General features: G+C 37.6%; 1 protein-coding gene across 1 annotated transcript in view; it reads left to right on the top strand.

Annotated features, from left to right (window-relative positions):
- Positions 1 to 18,647, top strand: part of R3HDM1 (R3H domain containing 1) — a 139,592-nt gene extending 120,945 nt beyond the window's left edge. The window contains exons 20-25 of the mRNA XM_090279494.1: positions 4,503 to 4,606; positions 6,693 to 6,865; positions 11,835 to 11,979; positions 15,675 to 15,757; positions 16,216 to 16,300; positions 17,297 to 18,647. Of these exons, the coding sequence (XP_090135620.1) occupies positions 4,503 to 4,606; positions 6,693 to 6,865; positions 11,835 to 11,979; positions 15,675 to 15,757; positions 16,216 to 16,300; positions 17,297 to 17,652 (946 nt within the window). The 3' untranslated portion in view covers positions 17,653 to 18,647. The remainder of the gene's footprint in view (positions 1 to 4,502; positions 4,607 to 6,692; positions 6,866 to 11,834; positions 11,980 to 15,674; positions 15,758 to 16,215; positions 16,301 to 17,296) is intronic.
- Positions 18,648 to 26,294: the final 7,647 nt, after the last annotated feature.

Genomic DNA, 26,294 nt, shown 5'->3' on the forward strand with positions numbered 1-26,294 from the left:
TTCTGTTTCTATAGATTTCCCTGTTATAGACATTTCATATGGGTGGAATCATATGTGGTATTTTCTCACAGGCTGGTTTTACTCAGTATGTTTATTAAGTTTCATCCATGTTGTAACATACATCAGTTGCTTGTTTCTCTATGTAGCTAAACTGTACCACTGTTGTGTTTATCCATCTCTCAGTTGATAGACATTTAGGTTGTTTCAACCTTTTGACTCTTATGAATAGTACTATAAACATTAGTTTGTAAATTTTTGTGTGGACATATGTTTTCATTTCTCTTAGGTGTATACCTAGGAGTGGAATCTCTGGATCATATAGTAACTCTATAATCATTTGAAGAACTATGTACTGTTTTCCAAAGCAGCCACACCATTTTACATTTCTGTAAACAATGCATGAGTGATCCGATTTCTCCGCATTCTTGCCAACACTTTTTAATTATCAGAATTTCTTAGAGTAGCCATTCTAGTGAGTGTGATAGTGTCACTTTGATTTTTAATTCCCTGATGACTAATGATACTTAATATCTTTTTGTGTGCTTATTAGGTATTTGTATATCTTCCTTGGAAAAATGTTTATTTCAGTGCTTTCTCCAAGTTAATTGGTTTTATGTCTTTATTATCGAATTGTAAGAGCTCTTCATACATTCTGAAAGAAATCCCTTAACAGATTTATGAGTTGCAAATATTCTCTCCCATCTTGTGGGTCAAGTTTTCACTTTCTCGGTTCAAGTCTTTTCAAGTATAAAAGAATTTATTTTTGACTAAGTCCAGTTTGTTTATTTTTTGTGGCTCGTGCTTTTACTGTTATATCAAAGAATTAATTACCAAATCCAAGATTACAAAGATCTTGTAATTCTTTTGCTTTTTTAATTATACTTCATTGACTGCGCTATCACAGTTGTTCCAATTTTTTCCCCTTTCCCCCACTCTACCAAGTCTCACCTTACTCCCTCCCTCAAACAACACCCATGCCCGTGTTCATGTCCATGAGTCATGCTTGTAAGTTTCTTAGCTACTTCATTTCCTGTACTGTACTTTACATCACCATGACTATTCTGTAACTACCAATTTGTACTTCTTAATCCCCTCAACTCCCATTCCCCCTCCCATCCGGCAACCATCAAAATGCTAGTTGTATCCATGATTCAGTCTCTGTTCTTCTTGTTTGCTTATTTTGTTTTTTAGATTCAATTGTTGATAGATGTGTATTTATTGTTATTTATTGCCTTTAACATTTCATTTAATAATGGTTTCATGATGATGAACTCCTTTAGTTGTTTTTCTTGTCTGGGAAGCTCTTTATCTGCCTTTCGATTCTAAATGTTAGCTTTACTGAGTAGAGCAATCTTAGCTGTGGGTCCCTACTTTCAATTACCTTGAATATTTCTTGCAAGTCCTTTCTAGCCTATAAAGTTGCTTTTGAGAAATCAGTTGACAGTCTTATGGGAATTCCTTTGTAGGTAACTAACTGCTTTTCTCTTGCTGCTGTCAAGATTCTCTCTTTATCTTTAATCTTTAACTTTTTAATTATGATGTGTCTCGTCATGGGCCTCTTTGCGTCCCTCATGTTTGGGACTCTCTGTGCTTCCTGCACTTGCATTTTATTTCTTTCACCAGATTAGGGAAGTTTTCTTTCATTATTTTTTCAAATAGATTTCTAATTTTTTGCTCTTCCTCTACTCCTTCTGGCAACCCTCTGATGCAAATGTTGGAGCTCCTGAAGCTGTTCTATAGGCAGCCTACACTGTGCTCGGTATTTTTAATTCTTTTTTCTTCTTGTTGTTCTGATTGGTTGGTTTTTGCGTCTTATGTTCCAAATCATTTATTTAATTCTCAGCTTTATCCACTCTGCTGTTGTTTCCCTGTAAATTATTCTTTATTTCAATTAGTGTATCCTTCATTTCTGACTGGATCTTTTTTATGCTGTCGAGGTCGTCACTAAGTTCCTTGAGCATCCTCATAACCAGTGTTTTGAGCTCTGCAACTGATAGATTGCTTATCTCCATTTTGTTTAGTTCTTCTTCTGGAATTTTGATCTGTTCTTTCATTTGGGTCATGTTTCTTTGTCTTCTCATTTTAGCAGCTTCCCTGTGTTTGTTTCTATGTATTAGGTACAGCTACTACGTTTCCCTTGCTTGGTAGCATGGCCTAATGTAGTAGGTGTCCTGTAGGGTCCAGTGGCACAGCCTCCTCTCTCACCCAGGCTGGGTACTTGAGGAGTGCCCACCGTGTGGGCTGAATATATCCTCCTCTTGTAATTGAGTCCTGATAGCTGTTCGCAGGTCAATGGAAGTGATCTATCCAGGCCAATCAGCTGCAGGAACTGACTATGACCAATGACCACTGATCCCTGCCATCTGTGGAGGATCAACTTTTCAGGGACATGGTGGTAGTGTTTTGACGTGGTCTATAGTTGTCCCCTGGATAGTTGTCTAGGATTTCGCTGGTGGTGCAGACCAAAGTCAGACCCCTGCCTGTGTTCTGCTCAGGGCCACCCTGCATAAGCTATAAAGCAGTCTGATATAGCTGCTACTCATGCTCAGCTTGGAGGTTCCCAGGCAAAGCCAAACTGAATCTAGGGTGGCTGCTGCCAGTGCCAGGCCCAGGGCCACTTAGCAAAAGGTTCAGGGGCTGGGGGCTCACTAAGGCCATTGTCACTTGTTTGGTAGGATTTAGGAAGTCTTGAAACATGAGCCAAGACCAGCCATTTATATGAAAAAATCATTTTTAATAGTTTGGGTGGGCCTGTAATTGGGTGGGTCAGAGTCTCAGGGGATCTCCAGGGTGGGGCAAACAGTGTTAGCAAAGTTGATGGAGTCTCTGATATGGCATCCGCCTTCCAGCTCTCTGGCTGTGTGTGGGGAAGGCTCAAAAAGGGACATTGGCTTCTGCCCACCTTTCTGTCTGAGAGAAAACTGTGTCCCAGCTCTTACCTTGTTGCCAGACACTTCAGTTCCTCCCCATATGCCACTGGTGCCTTTCAAGCTGCTATCCTGGAGCTGGAGCTCAGGGAGTGAATCTGGGTAAGTTCGTGTGTGGGTTCTTTAAGGGGAGCTGCTTGGTACTCCAGCAGTTTCTTCCACCGACTCAGTCACCGCTGACTTTTACAGCCAGAAGTTATGGTACTTATCTTCCTGGCACTGGAACCCTAGGCTGGGAAGCTTGGTGTGGGGCAGGAACTCCTAGCTCCCGAAATGTCTCTCTTGAATTTTTATCCATCACACATGGATGTGGGACACCAGCCCATTCTACATCTCCATCCTTCCTACCAGTCTGGATGGATGTGGTCTCTAATTCCATAGTTGTCAGGCTTCCATTCAACTTGAGTTCTGACTGTTCTCAGTGATGGTTGTTCATATTTTAGTTGTAATTTTGATGAGGTTGTGTGAGGAGGCTAGCCGTGGTTACCTATGCCATCACCTTGACTGGAAGTTCCAAATATTCCTTATGTTTTTACACATTTGTCCTGTAGTGTCCCATTGTGTGGATTTTCCTGATTGTATCATGATGGTGTTATTTAGTATGTCTCCCTGTATTCTCCATCATTCAGTAGTTGGATCTAATGTGGTAATTTTAATGCAATTACATGATATATGAGTGTAAAAAATTATTAAAGGCAGATTAAGAAATAATATTATGTAAAAAAAAAACCTTTTATTTCAATGATAAAAAAAGATTGGTAACTAATAGCATTTTATATATCAATTAAGATTTCTAATTACTTGAGAATTCTCAGAAAGAATTAGTAGTATCTATAATTTGAAATGATTTTTCTGAAGAATTTGCTAAATAGAGAAAACTTTAAAAGATTTATTACAACAAATTGCATATTGACTCCCAAAGACTTACAGTTGACAAATACAGCAATAACTTAATGGTTTTATGCTAACAGCCATTTTTTGTGTCAGTATTTATGTTAGAATATGTGGGAATCGTGATCCGTTGTTTCCTTTATTCTTAGTACATTTTTAAGCAACAAAATTTTTTTCAAGTCTCATCATTGTCAAACTGCATATTCTCTTTTCTAAAATATAGCTTAGTGACATCCAAATAAATTACCTTTTTATTTTATAAAGGTAATTATTTATCTTTTTTAAAGTAATTATTTGAGCAATACAAAGGCATATTTTAAAGTAAGTTGTAAAAGAGTAAGAGCAATTGAATTAATTGTTTTTCCCGATTTTAAAAGATTGTTATTATTGCCATAAACATAAAGTATGGGCAGAGCAGGAGAGGACAAAGGGGTGGAAATGAGACAACTGTAAGAGAACAATTTTAAAAATTATAAAAAATGTAAAAATAAAGTAAGGTAATTATCTAAAAGATAAACTATGTATAATTTACAGAGAAAAGAGTTAGATTTGACTTTTACTGCTAATCAAGTTAAAGAATAATTTTATTTTATAAATTTGTAGAACTGTTTGTTCAAAGTATCTTAACAGTCATCTCCATCTCAGTGTGCTGTGTTTTTGTTTGTTTGCTTTTTCCTCCCATAGCTCATCAGTAGGTTACTTACAACATCCAGGATCAGAACAAGTACAGTTTCCTCGAACTACTTCACCATGCACTTCCCAGCAGCTTCAAAGCCACCAGTGTGCAGGTATGAATGATAACTGAACAAAAGGGTAATCGTTTTTCCATTTAAGAAATAATTAATTTCCTTAGGCATTTCCACAAAAAGGCTTTCAACTTGTTATGTGCTGAGGTATACACGGGACATTTAGGGTACCATGCAAAATCAGAGTTAACAGGTTCAGTCTAACTTCTTTTTTTTCTGCTGCCACTACTATACTGCTGTTCTGTTTCTCCTCCTCAGGCTCTTCTTCCTTCACTGCCTCATAAATATTGATGTTCTCTAGGATCCTTTCCTAGGTACTCTCTCCTTACTCTTCAAGGTCTTCCTAGGTAATCCACCACCTCATAGGCTTCAACTACTGCCTTTAGGCCAACACCTCCTAAATCTTCTTTCTGCCGATATATGACTACGTAGCCAACGGTGTACCAGATGTGTTGAAGGGACTTTGTATTTACTATTTCTCTCTCTTCTAGTACTCCTTCCCTCAGCTATCTAGAAACTAAAACAAAGATCAAAGTTATAATTAACTCTGTGCTTCTCTTTCACATTCATGCTGTCATCATTTCCTCGCATCTGCTACCTGCTTTGCTTCCCCACTGCTGCTACTTTTGATCAGATCTTTTCACATCTTATTTGCAGTAATCTCAAGTATTTTTGCTTATTTTATGTTTCCCCTACACCTAGCTTTTGTCTTCCCCAATACACAGGCACATATGCAGACAGTTCAAAAATTACTGTCCTGAAACGAAAGTCTCTTCATGTCATTCCTGTGAATAAAAATATTAGCATGGATTCTCTACCTAAACTGTAGCATGTATGCCTCTTGATTATACTTATATGCTCAATTCATATGCTCAACTCACACAGAACTTTGTTTCCAGAACATACTATGCTTTTTTATGCCAAACATACTTTTGTACCTATTCTTCCCTCTGCCTGGAATGCCTGTCCACTACCCTCTGTTTGCCAAAATCCTGCTCATCCTTAAATTTTGACTCAAAAATACCTCTTCTACAAAGGCTTCCCCAGTCCTTAAAACAGTTTTTTGCTACTTTTTCTCTGCTTTCCTAGTGTCTTAAACAATCCTTTATCATAACACCATATTTTATTGTAATGATTTACTGACATTTTGTCTATGAGAAACAAAAACAATAAATACTTATTAAGTAAATGACTAATAGTGGCTGCATCCTACCTGGATGGGCTGCTGTGTGGCTGAGGAGAACTTTGAGATGTCCCTAAGCAGTTGGCCCTTCTGTGGCTGCCTAACCAGGTCAGGTTGGTTCGGTTTCTAGAGAACTGGAATCTACCATGGTTACAGCAGTGCAGACTGTGGCCCTGTAGGCAGGGCACAGGATCCTTACCTTACACTGAAGTGGTGAGTGGCAGGCAAAGTATATGCATAATACCAGCAGTGCTGGTACCTGAAAGAAGTAAATCAGATAAGAATATAGATATAATAGTTCTCTTATCTCTCGTGAGCAAAGTGTTTTGACATACATATAATCATCACAGCTCTTTAAAGTCAGCCAAGGAGGTCTTCCTAGCCTCCCTTTTCAAATGAGAAAACACAATAAAAGAGCTTAAATTTTCCCAGAGTCATAGGACATTTCTGGGTGCTTAAATTGTGCTTTGTTAATTCCATTCCCATGTTCCAAACTTTTCCACTGCATGAAATCGATTTACTAAAGATAACTTTTTACTGTATGTCAAAGTTTCTGTAGGATAACTTTTCCAAATTTTTTTTTTGTATTTAGAAAAAAACATGTTTTAAAATTAATTCACTTTAAAAATTAAGCACTTTTTTAATAAATCATATCTCAATTGTGCTACTCTCTGTTTCTGCAGTAGATAAGTGGACTATCCTGAGTAACTATAAACCTATTATTTTTAGAGTAAGTGAGATATTTAGGTCTACAGAGTTCATTTTAATGCCTTCTTAAATATACAATGCTTTTAGCAAGAAGCGGTAGGGTTCATATCTGCCTTACATACATAATAGTAAAATTTTGTTCAGAAATGTAAAATTATTGCCATTCATCATGGTGTATAAAGATACCAGCTATTTGCTAAAGTTTACTGATTGTAGTGTCCTAATTATGGTTTTCAGCTGTGCCACCTCCACCACCCGTTGGAGGTGTGGTGATGATGCAGCTTAATGTACCAAACAATCCACAGTCTCGCGCCCACTCACCCCCCCAGTGGAAACCAAACAAATATTACTGTGATCACCAGAGAGGACAGAAGTGTGTGGAATTCAGCAATGTAGACAACGTTGTTCAGGTAAGATGCTTAATTTTAAAACTTCCAATATTTTAATCATAGAATATTGACCTAAAAGCATAGACACTGAATTGAAACCTCAAACAGATTAGTAAAAAAAGTTTGAATATTTTTTATATCCAAACAGTTTTTCTCAGTATTTAAATATTGCCTTGACAGGTATGGCTCAGTTGGGCTTTGTCCTGCAAACCTAAAGGTCGCAGGTTCGATTGCCAGTCAGGACACATTCGAGAGGCAATTAACTGATTGATGTTTCTCACATCGATGTTTCTCTCCCTTTCTTTTCTCCCTTTCTTCCCCTCTCTCTAAAAGTAAATAAAAGCTTTTTCTAAAGATTTAAATATTCTTTCCCAACTTTTGCAAGTCAGAAGGTACATTAGATCTATAATTGGATAAAGAAAAAGAATTAAGAAGTTATCTTACCTTTTTCATATAAACTACATTTTAATGTTACCAGAAAGTTGATGAGAGAACGCTCTTTATCACAGAAGAAATTAATAAATGTAAAAGCATTGGTATAATTTAAAATCACCATTTGGGAATCCTATTAAAATAATGGATCAAGGAAAAATCATCAGCAAATGCCAGAAACATTAGGAAAAGGTTTATGGGGGACTTCAAAATGGATAGATGAGGCAGACAACACTTAAAGCAACTAATCAATAGTAGCATCACTAAAAAGTGCGTCAGCCAACGTTATTTGCCTCCTGATGTAGTGTAGAAGAAATGCACAGTATCATATGATATACTGTTGTCAAAAAAAAATAAAAATTGAACATGAATAGAATCAAGCCTCTAAGTCTAGCTAGTAATTTACAGAAAATCCAGGGGGAGGGAAAGCAACTTATATGATTTTATGTCCTTATTTTACTTGACAAATTGGCCCAATTTTTTACAGATAAATGTCATTTTAAAATGTAGGATGAGACTGTTATAAGATTAAAAGAGAGTCAAGAGATATAATAATCAAATGCAACATATTGATCTTCCTTGCATACTGACCAGTCAAAAGATGTTTTAGGACAAAAGGAGGATATTTAAATGTGTTAATTTTTAGTATGATAATGGTTTTGTTTTTTTTTTTAAGTTTTATCTTTTTTAAATATTTATATGCTGAAGTATTTTTAAGTGAAATACTATAATACCTGAGACTTGACTTAAATAATTCAGGGAGAAAAAAAGCAGGGGAAATCACAATCCAAGTTGAATGATGGGTAAATGGAAGTTTGTTATGCTCATCTATCTACACCTTTTTATACTTGAAAGTTAACAGAATTAAAAGGTTTTTGAAATATTTTTTAAAATATAAACTACACAAAAATATTTACAATGCACATAACAAAATCATAGCAGAATAAAAACTTCCAAGGTCATTTATAGGTGAACTCACAAACTATATATAGCCAATGGGAAAATTTAAGAAGATTCCTAATTTTCAGTGTTGGTAGAGATATAAAATTTCACTGTACACCCTTGTTTGTACTGTAACTTACCAAAACTTTTTGGAATGCAGTTCTGTGACATTTTTTCAACATGTAAAAGATACATATAGCCTTTGATCTACAAATTCACTTCTATAATTTTTTTGTCCAGTAAATATTGTGGAACGGGCATACAAAAATATGTGTACAGGGATATTTCTTCCTTCCCTCTTGTAACATTGAAAAACTGGAAGTAGTCTAGATACTCAGCACAAGTTTTGTAAAGCCCTGTGAGAAGACCTTAAAGTTAGATCTCAGGCTGATCCTTGACACAGAAACAGCCTGCAACAATCCATAAACAAAAACAGTAACAAAATATTCCAGAAAATCCTAAGAAAGTAGAATCTTATTTCCACCCTTGCCACATTATCAGTCTCAAATATCCAGTTTTAAACAAACAAAGAAAACACAAGGCATACAGAGAAACAGGAAATTATGACCTGTTCAAAGAAAAAAAGAAATCAACAGAAATTGCCCCTGAAAAGCACATAATGGTAGATCTCTTAGACAAAGACTTTAACAGTTTTCTGAAGGATGCTCAAAGAACCAAAGGACAATGTGGAAAAGGAAAACAATAATATGAACAAAATAGAAGTATCAGTAAAGAGATAGATACCAAAAATACTTGTAAGTTCTGGAGTAAAAAATACCATAATTGAAATGAATAAATATTCACAAGAGGAATTTAGTGGCAGATTTGTGGAGGCAGAAGGAAGAATCAAAGTACTTGAAAAAGTACAGTGGAAAGTATCAAAAGTCAGAGGAACAGAAAAAAAGAATGAACAAAAGTAAAGCCTAAGGGACCTGCATGACAACATCAAATGGACCAACATATATATTGTGGGCTTCCCAGAAGGAGTAGAGAGAAAGGGGCAGAGAGAGTATTTGTAGTAATAATGGCTTAAAACATCCCAAGTTTGATAAAAAGACATGGATATAAAAGTCAACCAGCTCCATAGACTCTTAAGATGAACTCATTAAGATGAGACACATTATAATCAGTCTTTCAAATGACAGAGAATATTAAAAACAGCAAGAGAGAAATGACTCATCACATACGTGGATCCTCAGAAAGATGATCAGCAGATTTCTCATCAGATGCTTTGGAGGCTAGAGACAGCAGGTCAATATGTTTATAAAGTACTAAAAGAAGAAAAACTGTCAACCAAGATCCTTGATCTGACAAAACTGTCCTTCAAAGTAAGGGCAAAATTAAGAATTTCCAGATACACAGAAGCTGAGCCCTGCCCTGTACAAAATTCTCAAAGGAGTCCTGCAGAGTGAAATGAAAAGACACTAGACAGTAACACAAAGCCATAAGAACAAATAAAGCTCTCAGTTAATTATAAAAGCTGATAGTATTATACCAGTGGTTTGTAACTCCACTTTTTGCTTTGTACATGAAGAGACTCAATTTTTTAATTATCTAAAAGGTAGTATTCTTGTAACTTTTGATTTGTTACTCCACATTTTGTTTTCTATATAATTTAACAGCTCGTGCCCTTAAAAGAATTACTAATTTGTTTTAGGGCACATACTGTATAAAGATGTAATTTTATAACACCAGCAACCAAAAGGGGTGGCAACAACTGTCAAGAAACAGATTTTTTATATGTTAGTGAAGTTAAACAGGTATAAATTCAAATTAGAGTATTATAACTTTAGGATGTTAAGTGTAATGCTCAAGGTAACCACAAAGAAAAAAAATCTATGAAATATTTATAAAAGGAAATGAGAAAGGAATTTAAACATTTTACTACAAAAAACATCAAACACAACAGACAGTCATGCAGGAAATGAGGAACAAAAAGCTATAAGGCATTTAGAAAAATAATGGCCAAATGACAAAAGTAAATCCCTCTTTATCAGTAATTACTGTAAATGTAAATGGATTAAACTCTCTGGTCAAAAGACAAATACAAACTTTAGATCACAACAGTTTGCATGATTCAGTAACTAGATATAACAAATATAAAAATGTACCTAATAACAGACAATCAAAATACATGAAACAAAAACTTAAACAATTGAAGGGAGAAATAAACAGTTCTACAATAATATTTGGAAACTTTAATACCCCACTCTCAATAATAGATAGAACAACCAGACAGAAGATAAATAAGGAAATAAAGAATACAGTGAACCAACTAGATCTAACAAACATACAGAACACTACTGGACAACAACAGCATACATTCTTCTCAGGGGCACATGGGATACTTTCTAGGATAGGCTATTTGTTAAGTCACATAGTAAGTCTCAATAGATTTTAAAAGGTGGATATTCATACAAAGTATCTTCTCCCAACCAGCATCATACTAAGTCCTACCCAGAGCAATTAGGAAGAAGAAATAGAAGACATCCAAATTGGAAAGAAGTTAAAATGATCTCTGTTCAGAGATAATATGATCTCCCCACAAGATACATGTATAACTAGAAAGGAAAAAATTCTAACCTGACAATGGAGAAACCAAACAGACACTGCCTTAACCCAGCCATTGAAGTAAACATCACCAATACTGTGATGGCAAATGGAGAGCATGTTCCTTCTCATGTGATGCACTGAAAGGACACAACATCACCTCTCTGGTAGTCCTTCTCCAAATGTATATCATGAACTTTTTGATGAGAAAACAGCAGGCAAACCAAAATTGAGGAACATTTCACAAAATGACATCTTTAAAATGACCTCCAGAAGTGTCAGAGTCATGAAAGAGAAGGCTGAGGCTCTGTTCCAGATTAAAGATCAAAGAGACATGACAACTAAATACAACACTTGGTTCTAGATTAGATTCTAAACTACTTGGATTATTCTTTTTTTTTTTGGCTACAAAGTACATTTGTGGGATAGTTGGAAAATTTCAGTAAACATATATAATATCAGTGTGTTGTTAATTGCCTGATTTTGACAGTTATACTGTAGTTATTTATATAAGAAAATTTTCTTGTTTTTAGGAAATAGACAAATTACTTCAGGGTAGAGGGCTGTTGTGAGCAACTCATTCTAAGAAAGCTCAGAAAAATAATAGAGATAAATGCAACATAATAAAATATTAACATTTGGGAAATCAGAATTCTTTGTACTGTTTTTGCAACTGTTCTTTAAGGATGAATTGTTTAAAAATGAAATGTTAAACAGTTAATGTGAAAAAAAGAATAAGGTCGATGTAAATATTCTGTCATTAAAAAGTAGCTACAATATTATTGTCTAGGTACAAAAGTGAGATTCAAAAATTGGATGTATAGTCTTTTTACATTTTTATGAAACATGGATGTATGCATTTGCATAGAAATAATCTGTTACCAGTGTTTATCTTTAGGAGTTAGAAATTATAAATTTCCATAATTTTTAATTTTTGTAATGACAAGTGTATATTGCAGTAGTATAACAAGGACATATTTACAATCAAAAATAATATTTTTGTCCAAAAGGAAATTGGCAAAAAGCCTGTCTAAAATGCTGACCCATTTTCTTGATATAATTACAGCACAGCCCTCAATTCAGTAGTCCCATTATTTCACCAGCTCAGTCGCCAGCACCAGCTCAGCTATCCACCCTGAAAACTGCACGTCCTTCTGGACCACCACTTTCCATCATACCCCAGTTTTCTAGACCTTTTATCCCTGGGCAAGGTAAGTGTGAACAAAACCAGTCACAGCCTCAGAGAATTTTAAGACATCAATCCCAATAACTGATTTACCCTGGTATTGCTACTTTTTAGTTTTCTACAAGACTGTTTTCACCTCCACCCAAGCCTACCTGTTTATTACCATATACATTCCTGACCTTAATGTTTCATCACTAATTAATGATTAGTAATTGACTAATTACTTGCATTTAGTAATTACTCATATGACAAAATTAAAATGGTTTTAACTTATTCTTAGACTCCATTCCTCTGTCATAGTAATAAGCAATTTCTATATTTGTTTTATATTTCTAATTTCTATATTAGAGTAATATATCAAGAGTTTATTCAAAAATTTATTCAGCAGACATTTATTAAGGACTTACTATGTCCCTGATATACAAAAATGAATAAGATGAAGGCCTTTTTTTTTTTTTTTAAGATTTGACTTATTTATGTCTCAGAGAGTGGGGAAGGGAGGGAGAAATGGAGAGAAACATCGGTCAGTTGCCTCTCACATGCCCCTAACTGGGGACCTGGCCCACAATCCAGGCATGGGTCCTGACTCAGAATCGAACTGGCGACCTTTTAGTTTGCAGGATGGCACTCAATCCACTGAGCCACACCAGCCAGGGCTAAGATGAAGTCTTTATCCTCATCAGTCCTCAGTCTAGTCGGAGTAACAGACACACAAGCAATGATTATAAAATAATATGGAAACCATTAATTCTATTTCCTGGAATTTATTGTAAGGATAAATACACAAAATCAGTGCAAACAATTTATGCATAGAATTTTATTCTTGGGGGGGATATTTATTTATTTTATTTATTTTTTTATTATATTTTATTGTTTATGCTATTACGGTTGTCCCTACTTTTTCCCCTTTTGCCCGCGTCTTCCCAGCTGCCCCCACCTCCCATCTCAGGCAGTCCCCACACTATTGCTTGTGTCCATGGGTTATACATACATGTTCTTTGGATAATCCCTTCACCTTCTTTCATCCAGTCCTCCCCCATCCCCAACTGTCAATCTATTTCATGTGTCCATGCCTCTGTTTCTATTTCTTTATTACTTTATTTTGTTCATTAGATTACACATATAAGTGAGATCGTATGATATTTGTCTTTCACTGACTGGCTTATTTCACTTAGCATTAGAGTCTCCAGGTCCATTCATGCTGCCCCAAAAGGAAAATTTCAAAACAACCTAAATGTCCATCAGTAAGGATTAGTTAGATTATAGTACGTCCATTTAAGGAATACTATGCAGTTATCTAAAAATCATGTTTTACATTTTTACAGTATTGTGAATGATTTTAAAAAATAAGTTACATGGACATTTCAAAAATGAAGATGTCCAATAAGCCCTTGAAAAGATGTTCAACATCATCATTCATCAAGGAGAGTAATATTAAAATCTGAATGAAATATCATTCGGCTCCCACTAGAATGGCTATAATCAAAAAGACTAACAGCACTGAATGTTGGTGAAGATACAGAACAACTAAAAGTTTCACACATTTGTATGGGAGTATAAAATGATAAAACCACATTGAGAAAAGATTTTACAGTTCTTTACAGTGTAGCAATTGGACTCCAAGGTACTTACCCAAGAGAAGTGAAAACATGTCTATGTGGACATGTACAAGAACATTTAAAGCAATATATAATAGCTCATACTGGACAGATCCAAATGTCCACAAACGAAGACTGTATAAACAAATTGTCGGGTATCCTTACAATGGAATACTGCTCAACAATGAAAATGAATAAAACAAATTACTGACATACAACAACATGGAAGAAGCTCAGAGTTGTGTTAAGCAAAAAAAAAAAAAAAACAACTGAAAACATTCTATATGATTCTGATTATATGAAATCCAACTACAGGCAAACTAAACTATGATGTTAGAAAGAGTTTGAGGAAACTTTTCAGGAAGTGGAAATATTTATTATCTTTTTTGCGTCATGGTCGCATGGACTTTTACTAAAGATATGCGTTTTGTTTTATGTGAATTATATCTCAATTTTTTTTAATTATAAGATACACATATCACGTGTGAGCCCACACGTAGAACAGAGACTAAATAAATACACACCAAAATGTTAGAAATGATTGAATTACTAAGGTGGTTTTTATTTTCTCGTTTATAATACCCTATTTTCAAATTTTCTACAGAGCCAATTAATCTAGAAAAATAAATCATGTTATAAGAAATAAATTGAAACAGGGTATGGGTTGAAATTGTGTGGCAATATAGTAATATCAAGATGCGTGGTCCAGTATGAATGTCCCAAGAAGAGCGCATAGCATGGCCTATAAGGAGGGATCTTTCGTTACTGCTGACTACAGTCTCATCTCCATATTTGAAAAGAATACTGCTCCATTGGCCTAAACTTAACTTTGACTTCTTTGCAGCTGTTTTTTATGCATCTTCACAATTCACATGTGCGTGTCTGACCAGTGCTAAGCTTCTGCGTCATATCTGGCATCTGTAGTAGTGCTTGGGAAAGAGGAAGTATGTCATGGGTGTGTTCTGATGGGGAACTGCCCAAGAGCACCATAGAGTTGTAGGAAGTTCACCCCTTACTGGTCTCAGTTATGAAAGTGTCGAGAGAAAGCGGATGTGTCATTTCCTGAAGATGCTTTCTAGCACCTACCTATAACCCTCTTCCAAACACAGGATGTGCTAAATTTGGGTACTTGTGTTTAAAATAAAATGAGAATATAACAGATGAAAGCATTCTTCTCCAGGACAAGGATTTTGCAGCAGCATTTATTAAGCCCTCTTTCATGTGATGACTTCAGGCCTTCCTGAGTGAAAGAAAATAATTGGGGGATCTTCATCATGACCACCCCACACCTGTTGATTTAGGAAGAAGATACTTGCTCATGAATAACACTTAAGACCGTGTAACTCTGACCCTGTCTAGCTGGTTCGGTTGGTTAGAGAGTCCATCTAACAATAAGTTGAGGGCTCGATTCCCAGTCAAGACACATACCTAGTTTGCAGGTTCAACATCCATTCAGAGTGTGTTTGGGAGGCAACCATCTTTGTTTCTCTCTCACATCACTGTCTCTCTCTCTCTCTTTCCCCCATCCCCCTCCTCTGTCTCTAAAATCAATAAACATATCTTCGGGTGAGAATTTTTTTTAAATGTGAATGCTTTTTTAAAAAAATAAGTTTGCCACTTTATAAGCAAGTCAAAATTATGAATACAAACTTTCACTTAAAGAGTGCTTACAGTGTAAATATATCTATTAATTAAGACTAAAAATATATGTGTATATGTAAATATATACATGCATATATTCATAGTAGTTAATAGTTAATTTGGGGATCCAGGGAGCTTAATGTTTTTTTAGGGTCTTTTCCTTCCCCTTGAATGTAAGTTATGTTAATTTTTAATTATCAGAGAAAATGTATATTTTAGTATCTTAAGTGGTTGGAGGGGTCATTACAGTTATTTTGGTGGGTTTCATATGAATGTTAAGGTATTACCTTAACATAACCACTGTTATTAGTCCTTAGTCCTTTGAGAAGTTTACCCCCAGCTCTCTAAAGAATATTTGAAACTTTTAATTCTTTTTAAGAATATGTCAGTACCTACTCAACTGAGACAATTTAGAAAACTCTAGGGAAGAACTTTATAACTGAGTAGAGAAAAATGTAAAAATGTTTCTGTTGACTTTCAGGAGATACCAGATATCCATTACTTGGCCAACCACTGCAGTATAATCCTCCTGCTGTTCTGCATGGGCACATCCCAGCCCAACAGGTGAGAAAACCAGCCATCTGACCTCCTAGACCTTGTGGGCAGAACATCGTACTTCTGTTGCTGAGGGTGGGGCACCCTGGTCCCTTCTATTGGCACTGCACAGGAAGTGCTCTGTGCCTCACCAGCTGACTTCTCTGTTGTCACTGGCCCCACCAAGAACAGAGCAGGGAAGAAGGTGGAGCACTGCTTGGCTGAGTAGTAATTCACTTGCGCTCCCAAAAATGGGAGGTGGCTGGACTTTAGGCACCCTTGCTTATGAAAGACCAGAAGTGACTGGTCATAGTGAGAAACAGGAGTGCCACTGCCACAAAGGCAGAATTCAGAAGGCCTGGGATTAAAATTTTTCTGCTGAAATACAAAACCCAGACTGAGTATGGTTAGGTGATAAGTGTTTAAACAAGACAAACACATTGTTCAGTATTGTTAACCCTGTTTCTCATCTGTCTGTGGGTTTTCAGGGTCATTCTGGTAACAGGCATGGAAACCGAGGAAGGAAACAAGCTAAAAAAGCTGCATCCACTGACCTTGGTGCAGGAGAAGCAGGTGTGTCCCTCAGTGGCAACTCAGATGTGTTTCTACCACCTGTTGATCAGTTCGACAGTCTTTAAAACTATACCACAGCACAGAAATGGATTTTCCTCTTCCTAGGGTTCTGCAAAAAGTCATAGAAAATTATGCCATCTATAGTGTAGGGTGCTTAGATCTGTCCTTGTAATGCTATTTCATTTCAGGTTTGAGAGCATAGTAAGATACAGATTGGCTTTAGGAGGGGTGAAGGGACCAAAGGGGAAAGATACATATGATGGGAATAGGTACAATGAAATTCTTTGCCCCTATTTTTTGAGAAAGGAAGTAGTTCTTAACATCCATACAGATAGTCTGAATGAACAAATATATCACCTTTCTGTGGCAAAGTGCTTTCAAGAATTTAACTTTCTACTCCTCTTCCTTGGGGTGGTTAGGGCAAGTACTATTATCTTTAATTTACATTGGGAACATGAAGTTTAGGAAACTGTTTGCCCAAGATCACACACCTTGCCTTGGCTGGCATGGCTCAGTCATCCTATATCCAAAAGGTTGTGGGTTCAATCCCCAGTCACAGCACATACCTAGGTTGCAGGTTTGATTCCCAGTCCAGGCGCATATGGGAGGCAACGAGTCGATGTGTCTCACATTAATGTTTCTCTCTCTCTCTTCCTGTCTAAAAGCAATGAAAAAGTGTCCTCAGGTGAGGATTAAAAAATTTTAATTAAAATTTTAAAAATCACACACCTTATTTAGAGAAGCCATTGTACAATGCTGTCTTTTGTCTGTGCACCTATCAGTGAAGACTGACATGGTTAGTTTGGCACCATGAGCTCTACACCCCTTGCCTAGGGAGTAAGAATGATTTAAAATATGGCCATAACAATTATAATTTTGTGGATTTGAATGGTTTTAGAAAATTTTTGTTCATTTTTATGTCATATTTGGATCTACAGTACTTTTTGATCCCTCTTCAGTAACAGGGATTATTAATTCTACACCTTTTCATTCTAGTTGTCGGGAAAGTCTTGGAAATCACTGAACTACCTGATGGAATAACTCGCATGGAAGCTGAGAAGCTTTTTGGGGAACTCTTTAAAATTGGCGCCAAGATACGTTGGCTACAGGACCCCCAGTCCCAGCCACGTCGTCACCCCCTCTGCTGTGGCAGCGGGGACAGCACTGTCAATTCGGAACACTCTAAACCCAGTGACTTGGCCTCCACATACACCATCTTAGCCACATTCCCTTCTGTTTCAGCTGCGCAGAATGCATTAAAGAAACAAATTAACTCAGTTAACAAATTTAAACTGAGAACAAGCAGGAAGCACTATGACTTTCATGTTCTAGAAAGGGCAAGTTCTCAGTAATAGAGCCACCATGGACCCTTGGCCTTTATGATTCCCCTGTACTCTCCCATCTTTAATTGGCTTGGTACTTGGAGCTTCTGTTAATGTGATAGTGATTCCTGGGATGTATGGTCATGGCGTAACAGCTTTTGAAGACAGACCAATCAATGTTCCAGCAAATGGGGGGAAAATACACACCCCAAATGACTAGGAATCCACATTGGAATGATACAGAGTTAGCAGCTTTTTCCGAGGAAATGCTGTTTAAATGCCTCCTAACTTTTATAGTTATTTTGTTTTATATTTCTTAATTCTTGTATCAGACCCAAAGCTCTGTTGTACAGCAAATTATTCTTCAAAATGATTACAATCAGTTGCAACCTGTATTTCTTTTTTGCAGCCAGCACAGTGTGATCCAACGTAGAATTTGGGGGGCAGAGAATACAGGAGTAGAATAAAAAAGTCAGAACCATGTGCCATCTTTTCAAGGGGCTGAAGGGTGATCCAGGAGAGCCCACAAATAGATTACTCTTCCCCTGTGTCTCTGAACACAGAAATAATTTCCAGAAAATACAAAATTCACTCATTGTGTTCTTCCCTTATATGTTTAGGTAGTATGACCGTTAAGTGTAAATTAAATTATGTTATCTTTATGGCCTCTTAATTAAACCACTTAGACTCAAAGGGGAATAGAAATCATTCTAGGCAGGAAAATACTTCCACTTTTTTTAATGCCCTTCCAATAACTAAATGCCACTTGTTTGCATTTCCCTCCTGTGGCTGTTTGGTCACCTAAGTAAATGCATTTGATGAGTGCTGGAAACTTCATAAGCAGTTTAAAATTTGTTTTCATTGTTTGCAGCAGATCACTGGACATCAAAGATTCATTGCACTTATGAACAAGGAACCTTTTTTTCAATTTCTGTGTAATTTGAAAGGCTGTACAATGTGTGCTGATACAAGCCTTTTTCAGTTCAAGAGAATAAATGTTTACAAATATAGACCCACTTTGTCTTTTGTAAATTAAAATCACCTTTTTTTAAATGTGTGTCAGTATTAAAGACTTAACCTGTCCTGAAGATTTCAGTTTCAGACTTAAAGAAGATGAAGACAGTAAACCCCTCATCTTTTTTTTCTCTATTTATTTTCAATGGAATTTTGGGGGGTGACATTGGTTAATAAAATTATATAGGTTTCATGGGTATAATTCTATAATACCTCATCTGTATATTGTATTCTGTAGTAAACTCCTCATCTTACAAATGTTTTACAGAGCATCACTTTCTCTGTGGCAGTGATTCTGGTAGGTATAATTCATGTCATTTTGTTCTCTCATGAAGTTAATACCAATCAAGCATAGGCAGTTTTGAGTATGAACATACTTACATAACTAAAAATAGAACATTGTTTGGTTAGATAAAGAATTTGGGGTTTTAGCCAATGTAATGATTACCCAATTAATTGTCTAGTTTAGCTCAAATGCTATATAGAAAGTTTTCCCCATTTGTTAGCCAAGCAAAGTGCTGGAAAGCCCAAAAGGTGGAGGGTCTGCCATAGGCAATTTGCCTGAAGCCGAACTTGCTTCCAGCCCAGAGTAGGAGCAGCTCAGGAGCAGCAGGTGTTGTCATACTGGCACAGATGCTCACTCACTCCAGAGCATTTGCAAAACCACACTTGGTGCCTGTGAATCCCAGGCCTCCCCACAAGCTTGTGCATCCCGACTATGAATATTGTACTCCTGGGAGCAGGCATTGGAGCTGCCTTTGAACCATGTCAGATTAAGGAACCATACACGGAGGAAAAAGTAAAGACTGAAAATCATTTCCAAGGCCTGTTGAATTTTCATTATTTTGGACTGTAGAGATTCAGAGATCTAGAGAACACATAATTAGGGCCAACATTGCAACAAGAATTAATCAGTCATACATGGGGGTGTAGACAAAAAACACAGCCTTTTGGATTATTTCAGTTCTCCAAATATTTTCTTTAACTCCTGCAGCAGGAATCCTAGTAAGCCTAAGTGGAGGTTTCATTGGCTGTTTTTTAATTGAGGTATAATTCACATAACATTATATTTATTTCAGTTGTACAACACAATGATTGGATATTTGTGTGTATTGTAAAATGATCACCACAATAAGCCTAGTTAATATCCATCACCTCACATAGTTAATAAAAAAAATTTTCTTGTGATGAGAACTTTTAATATCTACTCTTAGCAACTTTCAAATATATAATACAGTATTAACTATAGTCATCATGCTGTACATTAAAACCTAAATTTTTGCTTTAGATCCTTGGTTTTACCCTGTAAGAGTTGAAGACTGCCCAGAGGAAATAGATAAGAAATTAGAGCATAGCCATTGTTAAGCCAGCTCTCAGCCACCACCATACCCCCCATTTCCTGATGATCAAATGGAAATAGCTGTGAAATTGCCAAGATATCCCCCCATACACACATTACAAAAATAATGCTCCATTCCCTAGACTTTATTCCCTGTTTTTGTTCTAGAATCTGACTTTACCTATAGAAAAATGATGGCAGGAGGAAGCACACACAGGAAGCATTTAAGATGTGATTTGGCTTAGACTTTAAATCTTTCTAAGGATAGCTTCAAATGTCCCACAGCCCGGACTGGTTTTACCCAGAGCACTGACCATATTTAGGGGAAGACAGTACTTTTACAAATGGGCTATTTTACCTGTGCCAATACAGGGTGGGGAAAAGTGGGTTTAAAGTTCCAAGTACATGAAAGTTTATTCTTGTATTATTATTGTGTCATTTTTCCATATGCACAACTGTAAGCCTGCTTCTGCCCCACCCTGCTAATGCAGGGGCAGCCCCTTTGGGAATCACAGAAGCCACTTAACAACTTTACACTTCTGCTACTTTATATATTAGAAAGATGAGAATATGGCTTATAGTTTTAAAACCTTGATCCACAAAGAACATGGATATATTGGGTATGTATTTTTGAATTTAGAGCATAGTGTGTTTGCCATGATGCTAACAGTAATTAAAAACAGCTTGTCATCTGAGCTGAAGACAAAGTAAGAATCTGATCCATGCCCTGCCCCACGCCAACCTCAGGCTAAAAAATTGTTTTTCTGGTCCCACCAGGTAGAAACCTTTGGCCTATGTATAGTGTGGGAACAGGTTTCAGTAAGGCCCGTAACACTGAAGTGGCTTGGGAAGAGTCGAGCCAGCATGTCAGCACGTACCTCAGCAGTTGAAGAGCTGTGTTCTTCACATTTCAGCAGTAGAGAAAAACGGAAGTATGGACTTCAGCAGACTAGCAGCAGGCTTCTCTGAAACTGGCCAGGTCCCCAATCCCGATCTACTCCCTGCCCAACAGACAATGAGATGTGGTATGTATAGTCTTCAAAGGAAGAAAACACAACAGATTCTACCTTTTGGTTCCCGGTGTGGCCCTAGCATAAAGGTGCTCTATACACGGTGGCATGATTCAAAGCTGGCCCCATGTGGCTTGCAATTCTAGAAGTCTGTGAAATTACGCTAAAACAGCCAAAGGCTCATTGAAGCCATTCATCCCACAGATCTTCACCAGCATGAGAAGCAGGTAGACAGTCTATCCCAAGCCTACATATGCTCAAACTACAGATTGTGTATTTATTAGTTGTCTTCCCGTTTAGTGTCTACACTTGGATTCATTTTGGTTTGATTTCTCCGGCATAAGACTATTGGAGGAGAGTAAGGAAAAGACAGCAGGACCTTCTGGATCAGAAAACTGGTAAAAGTTGGCTCTTTGCAAGTGAAAGGAGGCGGAAGCATTGAAATAAATCATTATGTATCATTAGCTACATAATCCTACCCCCCAAAAAAACAAAAACAAAAAAACACTTTCAGTTATTTCTTGCTGTTGTGAGAAACACCTCCACCCAGTCCAAGTCTCAAGAAATGGACTTGGAGACAAAGCACAGCAAAAGTGAGGCTTTAACGGAGGCCTTGCAAGATCGGGTGTCTCTGGTATGCAGGCACATCCAGTGGAGACAGAGCAGGGGGTTTTATTCCCTAGTGGGGGGTCCCTTCCCCCAGTTCCTCATTGGCTGAGTACTGTGGGAGGTACGGTCTTTCTGATCATGTCTAAAAAAAGTGATTGGCTATTTCCTCTTCCCTTTGTTCTCAAAGGCATTCAAGGCAAGTTGCAGAAGTCTCCAAACCTTGCCATGACCTCTCTCAAAGATCCGTTCCCTCTTCGTTCTCTGGTTTCTGCAGAGACCCTCTAACTGACTCGCTGCGGTTGGGCGCGTCTGCTATGCTGTTTTCCATTAACTATACTACTCTGAAAATAGACCATTGATGTCTCTATTCCTTACACTGTTTAACAAACCACCCAAATTTAGTGGTTTAAAGCAATACCGAGGGTCAGGAATTTGGGTGGGGCTCAAAGAGGATGGCTCAGCTCTTCTCTAGTTGGTGTCAGCTGCCCTCAGCTGGGACTAAGCTGGGCTGGAATTTCCAAAATGACTTCTCACATGTCTGGGATCTCCAATGTCTGGGGTCCAGAGGCTGATTTCTCAGCTATGGTGCCTCAGTTCTCTATGTTGACATAGACACTCTCTCCTAAGGTATCTTATCCTCCAAGGCTGCTTTGGCTGATACAGTAGGCAGTTAGAGGGACTTGAGCAGACTAGGAACAATAAGCCAGGTAGAAAGGTCACCAAGGGCGGAGAGACCCCAGTGTAGCAACAGACAAAAGTAGGATGGGACCTTGCCCCCAGGGTGATCTTTCCTCCCCTAGTATATTGCCGGTCAAGCTGTTTAGACCTTCTTGACCTTTAATTTCAGTGGTCATGTGATTTGGGCCCTCCCCTAATCTTTTCTCCCCTGGCATGTCACTAGTCCTGTAGTAGATGCCCTCCGAGGACGAACCTCATATGATTCCCTGGCCCAGCCACTCCCTTAAACATTTAGTCCCCAAGACAATGAAGTTCTGACCCACATCAAATAATCTTAGGAACAGTCTCAGGTCTGATAACCACAGAGGGCATTTTTGTCAAACTAAACATAACATCTAGGCCCCAGTTATGTTCCAGCTCCAAGCCATGAAAAGGCAAAACCAGACAAAATGATGCCATGGCTGACATCAGGACTAATGACCCTACCCTGGTGTCAACCAATCAGTAGAGACCAAGACCCTGAAAGGACACTCCTGGGAAGCTGATGAATATTCCATTGAGATCCTGCCCTGGGACCTCCTCTAAGATCACCACCTTTAGGGAACAGGTAAAAACCCTCAGGATGGAGGAGCCAGCACCGCTCTCTGTCTGGAGTAGTCCCTGCACCGTTCCCCCTCTCCTTCTCCCAGGTGCATTTTCTTTGCTTTTCTTTGTCCTAAGCACCAGGGCCCCTCTTTTGCCTCTGTAACTTGCTTCCTGAGTCCACACAGCCCAACTGACTCACTTCTTTCATAGCTTATTTCTACCACTGTGACTATCTAAATAAACTTTTGCTTGTCTTTGACTTCGTTGGCTCTGAATTCTCTTCTTAGCTGAACTTAAGGACCAAGGTCTAACATCTGGTGCCCTTCGCCATTAACATGTCCATGTGGCTTCTCTCTCAACAGCATAGCCTGGGCTTATTTATAGTCACCACACTTACTGATCTGTAACTGGAAGTTTGTACTCTGACCGCATTCACCCATTTCCCCCGCCCCACTGGTCCTAGCAACCACCAATCTACCTTCTGTTTCTAGAAGTTTTTTTTAAAAGATTCTACATGTGTGAGATCATACTGTATTTGTCTTTGTTTGACTTACTTACAATAATGCCCTCAAGTTTCATCCATGTTGTCACAAATAGCAGGAATTTTGTGTTTGTTTTTATGGCTGAATAAGAAAAGTCCTCTTAAAACCTGATCTTAAAAACCCTGAACATCATTTCTGTTGCATCCTATTTGTTAAAAAAAAAAAAAAAAAAAAAAAATGTCATAGGGCTAGCTCAGGACAGAGGAAAGAAACACCTTTTCCATAGAAGAAATAAACTCCACCTCTTGATGAAAGAAGGGCAAAAAGACATTTAGGATGGAAGATATGGTTGCAACCATGTTTGGGAACAATTTATCACAAGTGAGGCAGGAGATAGAATGGGAAAACCCTGAGATACTGCAGCTGTCATCAGTTCCATCCTGATCTCCAAGAATTGCCTTGTGACATCTGATAATAATTGTAATTTCCTCCCCGAGTGGAAAATCAAGGAGGATTGTGGAAAATCGCATGTGTAGACGCTTAAAAACCCTATAAAGCCTGTAATCCTTCAGTAGAAGAAAGATATTCCCTGGTGAGAGATAGCCCGCTCCCATTTCTTGGGAAGTGTACTTTTCTTAATAAACTTCCCACTTGCTTTGCTTTATAATATCTGAGTGGTCAGTCCAATTCTTTGTTCACAACCATCAAGATCCTGGACACTATATCCATCTGCAACACAAGGACAAATACAAAAAATGTTCCATTGACTCTGCCTCCAAACCAAATCCTGAAGTTAATGGGAAAGGGAATCTGGCCCTAATTGGGTCTGCCTAGGGCCAGCTGGTAGTGTGTGATTCTTCATGCAGGAAAGATTTCACAACACAAGTTAAGGTGACTTTTGAGAGTAGATTTATTAAAGCTGGGATAGTAAGCACAGGATCTTTCTGGACAATGTATCCCCTGCTTCTGAAGAGTTCCAGTGTTCAATTCCAGTTATGTCTCAGTCCTTTGGTTTGGAGGAAGGGGAAACTTCAGTTGGGGTGCAGCTGGAGGTAAAGTTCTCTTTCCTGTGCATGCATGATGCAGTTTTGGTCTGTTCTCTCTGAAAAGCAACTCAGTATCTTGCTAAACAGGATAGGACCATTTTGAGCTGGTTCTGCAGTTACTTTGGCTTACAGAGCTCAAGATGATGTAGCACTACTTACATCTCTGATCTTACACCTCTCCAGTACATCTGTATTTGTTGTGTCCTCTACCTGGAATGCTCTTCCTCTGGACTTTACCTGACCAGTGACTTTATCTTTCATATAGATGTCATTTCAGCAGTGAGGTCTTTATTAGCCACCAGTCTAATTAGCTACCCAATCACAATCTCCTACATCACTTTATCTCAATTTTCTGTATATCAGCACTATCAAGTCTTTCATTTATTTTCTGTTCCCACAACTAGAATATAAATTCCATGAGGTCAGAGATTTTATTGTGCCAGTGGCTATATTCTCAAGCACCCATTGATTGTTTAACAAATATTTGTCGACTGTTTAATGACAAACAGAAGATCAAGAGACTCCTACCTAGCTTTCAGACCTGGTTATTTCACTGGTTTGGAGCTCTCCTAAGTGATAGCAACAGATGGGAGAGAGCTGGAATAGAAGCGTGATTCAATTCCTCAATGGCTGGAACTGGGCTGGTCTTCAGAAATAGGTTGGTTGGTCACAAGGCTAAATGAAATAAAATGTGAGTATGAATCCCCTCAACAATCTTGTTAAAATGCAGATCCTAATTCAGCAGGTCTGGGGTGAGGCTTAAAATTCACCAAGTTGGTAATGCTGCTAGTGGTACTCAGACCACACTTTGAGTCCCGAACACTAAGGCATCTCCATTTTCAGAGGAATAACTCAATGTACAAAGCTAGAGTGGGGATTTCTATAGATATCCCGAGAAAAGGAGGTTATTATTACACTAGGTTATAAGAAAACCATAGAGCTTGGTTAACCCCTCAAAAACAAGCTTCTTCAACTAACATAAAGACAAAAACCAACAAAATACTCATTTTACAGTTTGTTCTTGACAATTTCACATCAGGAAAAATATCCTTGAGCTAACTATACTTCTCTACATCATCCTACATTCCACCTTCATTCATCAAAACATCACTTTTTGTCAAATCTGGAGACCTTTTACATATTCTTTTTAAGTATATTTATTGATTAGGTTGTTTCAGTTGTCCCAATTTCTTTTCCCTTTGGTCCCCTCTGCCCAGTACCCCCTTTTTCTCCAGCAATTCCACGCCCCCTTAGTTCATGTCCATGGGTTGTATATTTAAGTTCTTTGGCTTCACCCTTTCCTATATTATTCTTCACTTCCCCCTGTCCTTTTTGTACCAGTCCATTATGCTTCTTAATCCCTGCACTATTTCCTCATTTTTCCCACTTCCTCCTCCCAGCTGATAATTCTCCAAATGAACCCCATACCTATAATTCTGTTCCTATTCTGGTTTCCTTAGTGGGATTTTATTTTTTAGATTCTGTTGTGGATAGTTGTGAGTTTGTTGTCATTTTAATGTTCACAGTTTTGAACTTCATTTTTTTAAATTAGTCCCTTTAACATTTCATATAATAATGGCTTGGTAATGATAAACTCCTTTAGTTTTACCGTGTCTGGAAAGCACTTTATCTGCCCTTCCATTCTAAATGCTAGCTTTGCTGAATAGAGTAATCTTGGTTGTAGGTCCTTGCTTTTCATCACATTGAATACTTCTTGCCAGTCCCTTCTTGCCTGCAGTTTCTTTTAAGAAATCAGCTGAGAGTCTTATAGGCACCCCTTTGTAGGTAACTCTCAGCTTCTCTCTTGCTGCTTTTAAGATTCTTTATCTTGAACCTTTGGCATTTTAATGGTGATGTATCTTGGTGTGGTCCTCTTTGGGTCTAGCTTGTTCAGGACTCTCTGTGCTTC

This window comes from Furipterus horrens, unplaced genomic scaffold (assembly GCF_987537825.1).
Source record: "Furipterus horrens unplaced genomic scaffold, mFurHor1.1.pri manual_scaffold_1, whole genome shotgun sequence".
Taxonomy (NCBI): domain Eukaryota; kingdom Metazoa; phylum Chordata; class Mammalia; order Chiroptera; family Furipteridae; genus Furipterus; species Furipterus horrens.